Here is a 12987-nt window from a genome sequence, read left to right as displayed (position 1 = left end):
TCGTCGATATTTGAGCCCTCTGCCCTCGTATTAGTGCTGTGTGTGGATCTGAACTCTCAGTATGTTCGGATTTTGCTGGTTGTTTCAGTCTGCTGTGTTCACTACATGTTACACAAACATAACGTGTAAACATGTTATATATACTGAAAGGAATAATCTATTCTGAAGGTTGTGTTTTCCTACCTGGAGACTATGGAGTAACATGCAACATCTTGGCCAGCTGTTTTAGGTGATAAAAGTTCTGCTGCTGTTAAACCAATGTTGTAAAAAGTACAAGCAAGCGAACTCTTCCTGAAAACGTTTGCTTGCAATGAGACTGTCGAACTTGATCGACTCAGAATGAGCATGTGTCACAGAGCAGGGGAAATCCACAAATATCTGCTCTTCTCTAAGAGCACTGAGTCCAGCGAACAGCAGAGGGCGATCTGACACTGTTGCTAATGAAAAGGGGGATTTAAAAAGCAGCACCAGTCTCCTGCTAAAATATTACAGATTCTCATTAGATTCTAGCTCTTGCGGGGGCGATCTTTGTGGGATCTGCAGAAATTCAAAGTATCGTGGCTTATTTAATTCATACACTTTTACTTGATTGAAGTCTCTTAATATAGAAGAACTAAAGGTTGCGCTGCAACCAGCGACATCTACTGTCAGCTCCGGGTATCACCGCTCTGGGTTGGAACCGGTCCTGATGTTTCGACAGGGCCGGGGAGAAAACTGAAGTCATCGACTGTTCCGTCTGCTTCTCCTCCCATCCTCAGCTCTTCCTCGATTATTCCCTGTTCTGTTCTCTCTCTGGTTTCTTCATCTCCCGCACTGGCGTCTGAAAAACATGTGCGTGAACACCGCACTCGATAACGAAAATATAAAACCCATGTAATAAACGTAATTTTATATAGCGCCTTTAAAAGCAAATATCTCAAAGCGCTTTTTTGGGGGGGAAAAATAGTTGAAACAATGACAAAAATAGTAACAAAGAAACAGAAGGGTTTATAACGTCATAGAGGAAGCGATAAGCAGCGAATTAAATAAAAGCCTTTCTAAAGCAGGTTTTGAGTCTGGATGTGAAGGGGTTTAGACCAGGGGACTCTCTGATATTCCTGGGGGAGAGAGTTCCGGAGCTCTGGGGTGCAGCAGGAGAAGACGCTGTCACCCCCAGAGTGTAGACGTGCTTGGGGGACAGACAGGAGCCCAGAGTCAGAGGAGTGAAGGCTGTGAGCACGATGATAGTAACTCAGACAGGGACTGAGGTGCCGAGCCAGACAGAGCCTTATCGGTGAGCACTTGAAGCCGAATCGAAACTTGCCAGGAAGCCAGTGCAGGGACTCCAGGACAGGAGTAATGTCATCACTTGCACCAGACCTGGACAGGATTCTGGCGGCCAAATTCTCGACACTCCGAACTTTGTTTGAGCTCTGCTCGGAGTAGATTTAGACACCTCCGCAAGGGCGTTTGCAGTAACCATTTCGTGAGAAGACAAATGTGTTGACCAGCTTACAACTTCTTAAAAACCTTTAAACGAACTTTTTCACCTTTGCACTCCTGTAACCCTGGAATTAAAAAAGACCTAAGGGTTGTTGCGACGCAGTTCGGGTCTCAGGGTAGAAACATTTCAGTACATCGGTTTACACGTCATTGGAAACGACTATCTGGGCCCAATGAGAGCGCGGTCTGTACAGTGAGGCGTAGGTTCAGAGACCAGCTCTTCCTCTTTCACCAGACGGAATGGACACCGTGCGGACGACATATAAGCCGCTCTTCCTCTGTGAGTAGATATAATGGTATAGATTTTGTTGCTTTTATACGCCTACCACAATGGAGCGGTGGATTAGACAAGCAGACCGTACGTGCAGAAGTGTTTTATAGATGACCACCATATATTATGTTGGGCGGAATGAACGTTTGCGTTGTTGCGGTGTTTTCTCTTCTGAAGGGGTGTATATAAAGGTAATATAGAATATATATTACCTATACACACAAAGGTGTGTACAATATATACAGGCTGTCTACACTGTGGAACTGAGGGTTGTAATGAGGGAAGGAAAAAGTGATATTGATCAAACCAGCAACTGGTCGCCACGAGTCTTTAGGAAGGTTACAAGTGTTAACAGAGCCCGGACAGAGCCGAGACACACACCTGAGCTGAACAACTGAACGATGTTTCGATGATCGAAAAACAAATGACCATTCAGCCTCACATAACTACCTAGAAAACAAATTGATATCTTTATTTTGTTGTCCAGTATGTTCACACAAATTAAAAATAGCCCAGCCGCGATCAAGAATCTGAATGAAAATATTGACAAAGTGGGACGTTGTCACCACCACGTTTTGTATGTCTGTCATATATGAGCACAGCTCTTATTATATACAGGTGACTTCGAATGGCTTGGGAATCGCCTCAAGATACAGTGTGTTGAATGAGCGTGGCTGGGATCAAAGAATCAATTTTCTCCGGAATATGAATCTGGTCCATAGACTGCAGCGCTCGAGGTCTTGTTATTTATCACTCGATGTGGTTTAACACAGAGAATTGTGTCGCAGGACAACTAGGGTCTCGTCAGCTTCCTCGCGGCGATTTCTACAGCTATATAGTTATATAATAACATGTCATTTCAACCTCAATTTAAAATCCTTTTTTTTTTTAATGATGGGCAGAGTATCAGAATTCATAAATTCGTCGGCCCTGTTCAGGGTGCAAGAAAAGATCTTGCGTCCCGCCGGGTGTCTGAAAGGACTGACGTGAGTTTCGTGTCTCAGGTGTCTTCCTGGCGGGGGGACTGTTCGCTGGCTCGGCCGCGGTCGTGGAGCTGCGGGTCCGAGCCGGAGACACGGTCACCCTGCCCTGCGACATCAGCCACCAGACCGAGACGCTGTGGATGATACAGCGGCCCCTGGAGATGCCTCTCATCGCCGCCGTCGCCCAGTTCAGCGTCTCCCAGGTCACCAAGGAGGTGGAAGAGGGGTACCGGTCTCGCCTCTCCCTCGTCCTCGAACCCTCGACCCGCTCCGTCAGCCTGACGCTCGCCAACCTGACGGAGTCCGACCGGGCGCTGTACTACTGCGCCGACAGAGTCTTCGGGCGGCTGCGCTTCGGAAACGGGACGGAGCTCGTCTTCCCCGGTGAGCCCCAGCCACCGCCCGACACCCCGATAACCCCTCACACACACTAACACGCGAGCAGTTCCAGTCTGTGCACCCGCTCCCCTACACAGCACAGACACCCTGGGGTCCCACTCCTTCACTGTTCAACACTGCAGTCTTGTTCGGTACCGGTTCCGGTGTTGCCATGTTTCTACACGACCCTCCTTCCCCGTGTCTCTCGGTATTTGAAAAAGGCTTCACAATGGATAAGCTTTGAATCTGACCTCACTGAAACTATACGACATGATTTCCACCCGCGAATCTTACTGTGATGAGACAAGTTCCAAGCAATACGGTCGTTTGCATTTCCTTTTTGAGAAACTCATTACCTAAATCACAGAAAATGAACATTGTCTGAGCTGTTACTTCAGAAAGGCTGTCCAGCAGCAGTGAAGATGTGTTGAATTAGCCTCTCACCTGCTCTATCTGTGGTCCTGTAGAGGAACCAGACCGGACAGTGGTCAGTCCCAGTCCCAGTCCCAGTCCCTGCCTGACGTGCTGGACTCTTCTGCCCTCTGTGAGTGTGATCTGTGTCATCGTGTCCTCTGTCTGCGTTTTCTCCTGCGTTTCCCTTAGAAGAGGTAAGACTGTCCACACAGCTGTGTTTTATTATGAAAAGTGAAATACAATTTGCACAAAAGCCGCTGTTAGTTAGGAAAACATCAACAGACACTTAAATGCGTGAAAGGCAGATGGAAATACTCCAATTAAGTCTTTTATTGTGTTATTGTTTCAAAAATGTTTTAACAATATTATAGTGTATAATTGTACTAGACCAGCTTGTCTTGTGTGGCTGTGAGTTTAACTGGACGATTGAACTTCTGTTTTTCAGTATCGGTTTAATTTGAAGATTCATGCGTTAAACTGGAATGTTTTATTTCTGATGCTAAAATCCCAGTCTAAATAAATTCAATGAAAACCTGATGTGAATTATCTACGTCTGTTTGCATTGACCTTTATAGCCAGTCCTAGTAGCTTTTTCAGTCCAAAGAAACTTTCTCAGTCATTCCAGTTTGTCCCAATCCCAAGAAACACTTATTGTGGAAAAAGTAGAAAACGTCAGAATTAAATATTTAAGATCAACTCCAAGGGGTTTTTAATTTGATCTGCTTGTGTCTTTTAAAAAGACAGGTGAGGAAGATTTAAATTTCTCTTTCACACTTATTTATTTACAATCGACGCTGAAAAGTCATTTATAAAAGCCATTTTTGCCTACTGCATCAAACTACTGAAAGTGCTGTATATTGTCTTTATATACTCAGATCCAGAGAGTTACATAGTCTTCACCCTGATCTGACAGATGAACAAAACCATCTTTTACAGTGATGCTGGGAAGTGGAAAATATTTTGGGGTCACATTGGATTATAACTGTGTTTCCTCTTTGAAACCAGGCAGTAGAAGCTCTGAGACTGGAGGACACAGCGAGAGACAGGACAGTCAGGTACCGATCCGATTTTTATTTCAGACAGGACACTGTGTCTCACATCCATCTAATAATAGTGATGATGGTGTTTGTGACGATGATTAGGGCAGAGATTAGGGTTTATTTTTTGTGGGCTGTTAAGAGTATTTTTTTATGTTGACACTGATAAAAGATTGACAATCTTATCAGTGTGTGTCAGAGGGTCACAGATGAAATTAGCAGTGTGTGTGTGTGTGTGTGTTCAGGCTCGTCCTCACCTCACTGTCTATGTGTTTGCAGGAGGAGGAGGCAGGACTGCAGTACGCCACTATAGAGATCAGCAGACAAAACACGAAGCACAAGAAGAGAGGTGGCTACAACACACAGCCCACGACATATGCTGAGATCAAGCATGGGTGATGTGTGTGACAGTAAAGTACAGAAGTACAATCACTGAGCGCTTAGCTGAGCTGAAAAACATAATCAGGTTGAGTACTGGGAATCAAAACTGATAAATGCATAACAACCCATAAAAAAGTCTTTTATCAAGACTACTGGTCAAGAACTAGTTGAAGTACATTTTTCTCTTTTATCTTCATTTCCTTTATCTCCAGTTCTTTTGTTCAGCTGATTTAATGAGTGGGGACCATCCAGACAACTTCCTCTAAAATAAAATCTAGTCAAATTAGTTTGCCGAAAACTGGAAGGAGTGATGCAGCAATTTCTAAGAACATATTTCTCTGTAAGAATTACTTATGAGCTGAAGTATCTATGGATTTCACATCAGGAGACTTCTGCTTGGCAGCTACCTTGTAAAGTCCTTTGAATCTACATAGATAATAAAGAGATAATGCAAGATACATCTATCCATCTGGTCGGTTGATAAGTGACAATTACCAGAGTCCCCTGCTACTGAACAGGTTTGCATATAGAGGTGTCATGAAAAAAAGACTTACACCACACAGAAGACAAAAGCTGGTACAAGTGTTTCATAGGCAGTCAACAAAGGAACCAAACAGCATTTGTTCTTTGTGTCTGTTGCTCGTGTTCATCAAGGCTAACGAGCCCTGAACTGTGAGCAGATCAAGGGCTCTGTGCAGCCTGGGTGCAACCCAACCGCAGGCTGAGCTCGGCTCCGGACCAGAGCTTCAGAGCGGTGTTCAGCACGACGACCGCAGATGTTTCCATGAGCTCAACTGCTCTCTATACAGTATTTACTCTCTCAGGCCCGTGATAGTCACACTGGGCTCGGGAGGAGAGGGGGCTGGGGGGGAGGTGGAGAACTTGACAACAGGGTCGCACTGACAGTTTCCTGTCTTGTTTCTGTTGCTGCGTCTCTGCTGGGCCATGTGCTTGTTTACTCCTCGGACTCCCCAAAATGAATCATCAACAGAATTAGGAACAGAAAACTGTGTTTTTTCAAGACCTCTCTACCCTACTGATTGTTTGTCAGACATCAGACGTTTTTGGTTCTGCGCAGGAGAGCTGCACCTGTTAGACAAGTGGTGCCTTCCTGGCCAGAGGACACAAGACCGGTCACAAACGAGAGGCCACAAACGTTGGGTAGTTTGTGGCTAATCAGTTCGAAGGTCTCAACTAGAGATTTGAAAATGACAGAGTGAAGATCACATTCTTGAAGGAAGCCAGGGTATCGGCTTCAATAACATGGCTGGGCAGCCTGTTCCACACCCCCGCCACTCTCTGTGTAAAGAACAGTCTTCTGGTCTTTAAATCACCTTTAGAATTATTTAAATCACCTTTTCTGATACCAGCTTAGTGTATTATATCCAAATGAGAATAAATAAAATGAGTATATTTTACTCCACCCTGTTCTGCTAGGTCTAACACTTCACACCGGAAGCTCTGCTTGCTCACACACTGTTCATCCGGACCGGGTCGGCCTGACGAGATTCAGGCTCAATCTTCAGGCCCAGAGCCGGTGGTCGCTGCCTCCCCCTGCTGGCCGGACGGTGTAGCGCCGCTTCACCGCACTGAAGAAACCGAGAACAGTCAAAATCTGCCTGTAATAATAATAATCCTCACACTTCTATAGCGCCTTGCCGGACCCTCCACTCCGAGCTCTTCCCAGGTCAGGGGGATCCCCTCCACCCCCACCAGTGTGTACCCCACCTGGATGATGCTCCAGTCCGCTCAGCACACAGCAGCTCTCAGTGGGGAGGAGAGCAGAGGGATGGAGCCAGTTCAGAGAGGGGGGATTATTAGGAGGCCATGATGGGTCAAGACCAGGGGGGGAATCAGGCCAGGACACTGGGGTAACACCCCTACTCTTCTCCAGAGACACCCCGGGATTGTTAATGAGCACAGAGAGTCAGGACCTCGGTTTGACGTCTCATCCGAAGGACGGCGCCTGTTTACAGTCCAGGGTCCCCCGTCACTATACTGGGGCATCAGGACCCACACAGACCGCAGGGTGAGAGCGCCCCCTGCTGGCCCCACTCACACCTCTCCCAGCAGCAGCAGCCTCAGCTCTCCCAGGAGTCTCCCCTCCAGGTACTGGCCAGGCTCACACCTGCTGGGCTCCAGTGGGGTTCCCAGCGGTGTGCTACAGGGTGACATGACTGTAGCAGCTGAATTAGTGAATTTAGAAGCTCGATGTCAAATCAAACTTGATAAAACAACCTGCTTGCGATCACTGTCGCCCGACTTCCGCTACACAGCGAGAGTGAAATACTTCACAAGAGCGCCCCCTGCTGGATCTAGTGTGTATCACCGCCCCGCTGGACCTTCTCAATGTAAATGATTCCTAATTCAACAGCCTGTCTGCGCGAAATCGAGCCTACTTGCATTCTACCGCCCCAGCTTTCTATACGAGCTACAGTGCTGTGCAACCTCATCACTGTCACAAAGCCTCTCCTCACACACTCCTCCCTTAGTGGAGCACTGTAAGAGCTCAAAAGAGTTTCATCTCCCTCCGAAGAAAAGGCTCTTATTTTTAAAAGGCATGAAAGCACTGAAATATTTACAGAAGCGACCCCAAAGCTCAGCTCCCAACTCCGACAGAAAGACCACTTCCCTTGGTGCTGCAGTGTCGGCTGGACACCCCGAGTTTGTAGGGCTGAGCCCCTGATGTCTCTCCGCCCAGGAGGCAGGTTTAGGTGAGATCTGATCAGCACAGCAGGCTGAGAAGTCGATATAAACACATCCCACATTCTTCTGTGCTTTCTGTTCTTCTTCAGTGTGAACTAGCACACTACAGCTCTGGGAACGATGTTATTTTCTTTAAAACTGAAACTAACACAGGAAATGCAACTCTGTTTTCCCAATCCTCACGCTGAAATGAACACTTCCTTGCTCCAGTACAGAAACCATCACGCCAGGAGCTGGATTTGTTCTTGATGGGACAAGTGAACAGGTGGACTGAGGCGTCACTCAGTGATCTAATGTCTGAAGAAAGAACAGAAGTAAGCAGGAGGGGAAAGAGATCGAATCCACAGTTTTTGACATACAGGAGGGGCCAAGGGGAGAGACGGGGCTGGATGGGACAGCAGTGTCTCACAACACCACTGGGAAAGGGGCAGTGGCCAGTAGGCAGTGTGGATCTAGGTGGGAAACACATACAGGAAGAACATGCAGACTCCACACAGACAGTCAGACAATTACAAGATGGAATCCAGGAGCCTACAGGCCGCAGCGCTAAAGCACCATGACCTTGTTTGGGGAAGTGCTTGATTTCAAAAGGTTTTCCTGATATTGATTGTTCATTCATTTATTTTCTGATCTCCTTATCCAGTCCAGGGTCACAGGGGGAAGCTGGAGTCTGTCCCAGCCAGCGACAGGCACAAGGCAGGGTTCACCCTGGACAGGACAGCAGTCCATCACAGGACACACACACACACACCCTGGACAGGACAGCAGTCCATCACAGGACACACACACTCACACACCCTGGACAGGACAGCAGTCCATCACAGGACACACACTCACACACCCTGGACAGGACACCAGTCCATCACAGGACACACACACTCACACACCCTGGACAGGACACCAGTCCATCACAGGACACACACACAATCTGGACAGGACAGCAGTCCATCACAGGACACATACACTCACACCAGGGCCGGTCTTCCCAGAAGCCCATTAACCCACTAGCCTTTCTCTGGACTGTGGGAGGAAACCGGACCAACACAGGAGAACATGCAAACTCCACACAGGCAGCACTCCTGGCCCAGAATTGAAACCTGGGCTCCAGTGCTATTTATAGTGATCCATGGGTATCTGGTTAGATTCCAAATGTCAGAAATAACTTAATGAACACAAACACATGAAAGGTTTTCTGAAAACTTTATTCAGAGTTGGAAAGCATCGTGAAATACAAAGCACATTCATTCCTCTCTACACTCTCACCTTCCTCACCTGCGCTACAACACCTGCAGCCCGCAGTCTTCCTCCTGTCCACTGCTGGACAGGCCTGCTCTCCTGGGCCAGGAGCTCAGCGGTCTTCCTCCTGTCCACTGCTGGACAGGCCTCCTCTCCTGGGCCAGGAGCTCAGCGGTCTTCCTCCTGTCCACTGCTGGACAGGCCTCCTCTCCTGGGCCAGGAGCTCAGCGGTCTTCCTCCTGTCCACTGCTGGACAGGCCTGCTCTCCTGGGCCAGGAGCTCAGCGGTCAGCGCAGCCACAGTCACCTCCTCCCAGCCTGTCCTGAGACACCATGACACCTGGAAAACAGAGAAAAGCCCAGGGTCAGGAACAGCTGGGAAACCCTGAAATGTATTTGGTGATGTGAGGTATCACCACCCAAACCAACACAAGACCAGAGACCGAGAAGCAGAGGCCAACTGACCAGTCTGGTCCAGTAGTGAGCCGTTAACTGATCTGATGACCTCATCCAGCTGCTTCCTGCAATTAAAACATCTCCACTAAAACCTAATGTACCCCATTAATACTACCCTAATATCCCATAAGAGTGTTATAAAATAACTCAGGATTTGCAGAGGCCCCAGTGGAAGGTGCAGGTGGTATCTCCCAGTCCCTGGAGGGGGTCACTGTGGGGGCTGTCTGTGGGGGAGCCCAGCTTCCTGCTCGCTGGAACCCCTTCAACTGGAGCCTCACCACACAAGGTACAGACACATGCTCAGAGGAAAAGAAAGAGCTTCTCCACTTCTTTATCCTCCCGCGCTGCTCTTTTGCCCTGTCCAACATTAATACACACTGCTTTCTTATGCTTAACAAAAGAACAAAGATTACAATACACACAAGAGCACATATAACAGTTCAAGACAGAAAGATCGTCAGGGGTGCATAGTACTACAGCAATTCAAGTTCCGAAAGAAGATTAAACACATTAAATAAGAACAATGTCCGCACCACTTTCATATTTTTGCATATGAATAGCAGACATAATAGTCTGCAAATACCCCCTTACATCCAGTTTAAAATGCTCCAACACAGGGGTCTTCCCGGACCACCTCAGTTTACGTTTATAATAACGTGCCGTTATAATCGTTAAATTTATTACAAACGACAATTTAATATTGTTTTCGATGGGGCTGAAACTTCACCTAACATCTTTTCCATCACAACAAATATCATCATGGGTTTCTGTTTTAATACAAGTCTGCAACTTAGTCCAGGAAATGTTCACCCCGGGACAGAACCCAAACACGTGCTGAATAGTACAGGGCTATCGTCACAAAAAACACATCGGTCGTCTATATTGATTTAAATCGCTGGGTAACAGGAGTCTTAACTGGGTAAATCCGATGAATTATTTTGTATGATAACATACACGGCAGCAACACATCCGCGGAATGAGACACCAGCTGATGCTGACTCAGTTAGCCGACTGGAGGGGGTGTGCGCTCAGTCTCTTGCAGTTCATTGGTTCATTCGTGCTGTAGGAGTGACGAGGGGGAACCCTCTACATTTCCGTAAATCCCATGAGTCAGACTTGTGTTGTCAGAAAGGGCGTTGTATTTCTCCCTTCGTCACTACACTTCAGAGAGGGAGAGAGGAAAAGCATCTATATCTGGGCTCTCCATTTTTTACCTCTTGAAATATAAAAAATGGCGTCACCCGTCTGTTCTTCACGTTGGCGGTAAGTAACCTTTTAAAGCTGGAAAGGGTTTGTGAAGAACTTGAAGTTTAAACGGGGGAGGTGGTTTCAGAACTCCAGGAAAACTCATCTATAGACACTTTGTGTTTTAGTATTTACCGGTTTTGTTTCTGCGTGTCTAAGTGGAATTTAGATCCGATTTGTAAAGGAAAGGGCCAGATTTTGTACAAGCTACACAGCAATCAAAAAGAAGCCGCTGAGGTTTAATCCGTATTACATGTCCACAAAGTCTCCAATCTGATTTTTACTAGTTTCCTGATTTTTACTAGTTTCCTGCACACCCAGCGACACAGCGCAGCTCTGATCACGTCGCCCGTGTTAAACAAAGACATGTTTCCTAATTAAAAGAAAATGCAGTTTTTAAAACCCGTAACGCCAGAGACCTCAACATCGTTTCCTTTATTATTAAACTCTGAATCAAGTCGAGCTCCCGGTACAGCCTCTCTTGAAATAAAAACCCATCACAGGTCTGTCTCCTGCCAGAGTAACTCATTTACCCCTGTAGCTCTCCAGTCCTCACACGTACAAACCGAGCGGCTTGTAACAGCAGAGAACTATTTAATGAAGCCGCCTCTAAAACAGCTTCTCACTCCTGCAGTTCGCAGTAAGAAAGGGCTACAGGCTGGAGAGTCTGTTAGGGCCATCACACACGGGGGGAGTGGAAGATGCGAGGAGCACAGACCAACTTAATAAAAGCACAAGCAAAGGTTTATTCCCGGCTGAAAAGAAACACCCGAAACGTTGTCCATTTTCTTCTCCTTTACTGTACCAACATCGCGGCAGGGAGAGTTTTAAAACACGTTTTTAAACACCAGAAAGAGAAAAGAGGAGACAAAATTGTAATGGGGAGGTGAACCGAGCAGAACACCCACCCTTGATCTTGAATGTGTTCAAATTGACTTTTGATATCACTAGAATTGATCTTCAATTATCTAACTTTCAGAGACGACTTGGTGTGATGACAGAGTCTGTCTAGTGGCCCAACTGTTACATGAAGAGGGCAGATTGTTTACTGACTTTATGGAAAATAAGATTCCTATTACTCTCCGAGAACACGCTATGGTCTTTGATACTGTTCCCGAGAAAGTGGCGAGGCTGTTTAGAGGTAGTCTCGACCTTGCCTATGGTATTTTTTTAAAAAATAAACGTATAAAGAATTTTAAAATAGAATCAGAGGATCAGAACCGGAAATCAAGTCTAGGTTTACTGAACGGTCGCCTCTCGTCTCCTTTCAGCCTGGAATAAACCTTTATTTATTTGTGGCTTTGCAGCCCACGCGTGCTGCCCCTCTACCTACTCGAAATTCTCCAACCCAATTTAATAAAACAGAAAAATGTGTTGTTGGGGCCGGGTGGGTGTTAGAAGTGGCGAGTCAAAACGGCGGAAGAGAGCCGCCCGACAGAGCCCTCCCCCCCCCGCCGCTCAGCCAATGAGCGCTCCGAGGCGCCACCACGTGACACTGACTCACGGTTCCCAGAGCTGCGCTGCAAGTATATTATGAGTGATTTTGATAAAATACTTTATAACTTCATTTGGAAAAAGAAACCATTACATAAGAAAGTCTCTTATAATAATAATAATAATAATAATAATAATAATAATAATTGCTTACACTTATATAGCGCTTTTCTGGACACTCCACTCAAAGCACTTTACAGGTAATGGGGACTCCCCTCCACCACCACCAATGTGCAGCATCCAATTCAACCTAGGAATTGCAGTGGATTGAATGTCTTAGATTTGTATGCTGCTAATATTATCTTTAAAAGCAACTGGGTTAGAAATAATACTAAACAAAAATAGTATATGGAATTTGATTCCCAGGTTGGTTTTTAAATGTATAGATGATCTCAAATTTGTTCAAATGTAATTTTGATATTAATAGAATTCCTCTTAAACAGTTTTATCATGTTGGTACTTAATATATAAGCATAACTTTTCACCACATACATATTGTAACGCTTACGGCCGACAGGCGCTGTGTAAGAGCCGGCGTACCAGAGCGGGTGACGTCACCGCCCTTCCCTGTGATAGCAGGACCACAGCTACTGGGCTGTGGAGAGATCTCTCTTTGGCTCACGGGGCTAGGTCGCTGCAGAGAGACACGGAAGTCCCGGGTTCGAGCCTCCAGTCGGGATGGGGCCGACCAGATGCGGCAAGGGCGCCCGCCTGAGCCCCCGTTGCGTTACAATATTATATTTGGAATAATAAAGATAAGGTATAAAACGGTTTACTCCCTATGAATATGCTATAATCTTTGATGCTATTCCTGAGAAAGTGATGAGGCTGTTTAGAGGTAGTCTTGGCCTTGCCAATAGATTATCTTCTGATAATTTAATAATTTATTGTTGGATGGAATAGAT

The 12987-nt window shown here is 46.4% G+C and overlaps 3 protein-coding genes across 4 annotated transcripts in view; all 3 read left to right on the top strand.

Moving 5' to 3' along the window:
• LOC138243066 (uncharacterized) overlaps positions 1 to 12987 on the top strand; it is a 100873-nt gene that overhangs the window by 54717 nt on the left and 33169 nt on the right. The window lies entirely within an intron of this gene.
• LOC138243060 (uncharacterized) overlaps positions 1 to 12987 on the top strand; it is a 41106-nt gene that overhangs the window by 21942 nt on the left and 6177 nt on the right. The window contains exon 1 of one of the 2 annotated variants that reach the window (XM_069198553.1): positions 10552 to 10606. The exons of the other annotated variant lie outside the window; for it this stretch is intronic. Within the exon in view, the coding sequence (XP_069054654.1) occupies positions 10575 to 10606 (32 nt within the window). The 5' untranslated portion in view covers positions 10552 to 10574. Of the gene's footprint in view, positions 1 to 10551; positions 10607 to 12987 lie in introns of those variants that run through there. 2 annotated transcript variants of the gene reach the window in all.
• On the top strand, positions 1723 to 5195 carry LOC138243070 (uncharacterized). Its single transcript, XM_069198581.1, has 5 exons — positions 1723 to 1762; positions 2758 to 3120; positions 3582 to 3722; positions 4534 to 4583; positions 4845 to 5195. Exons 1-5 carry the CDS (start codon positions 1723 to 1725, stop codon positions 4962 to 4964), a joined length of 714 nt encoding a protein of 237 aa, XP_069054682.1. The 3' UTR covers positions 4965 to 5195.

This window comes from Lepisosteus oculatus, chromosome 14, assembly GCF_040954835.1.
Source record: "Lepisosteus oculatus isolate fLepOcu1 chromosome 14, fLepOcu1.hap2, whole genome shotgun sequence".
Taxonomy (NCBI): Eukaryota; Metazoa; Chordata; class Actinopteri; order Semionotiformes; family Lepisosteidae; genus Lepisosteus; species Lepisosteus oculatus.
This window is presented reverse-complemented; position numbering and strand designations above follow the sequence as displayed.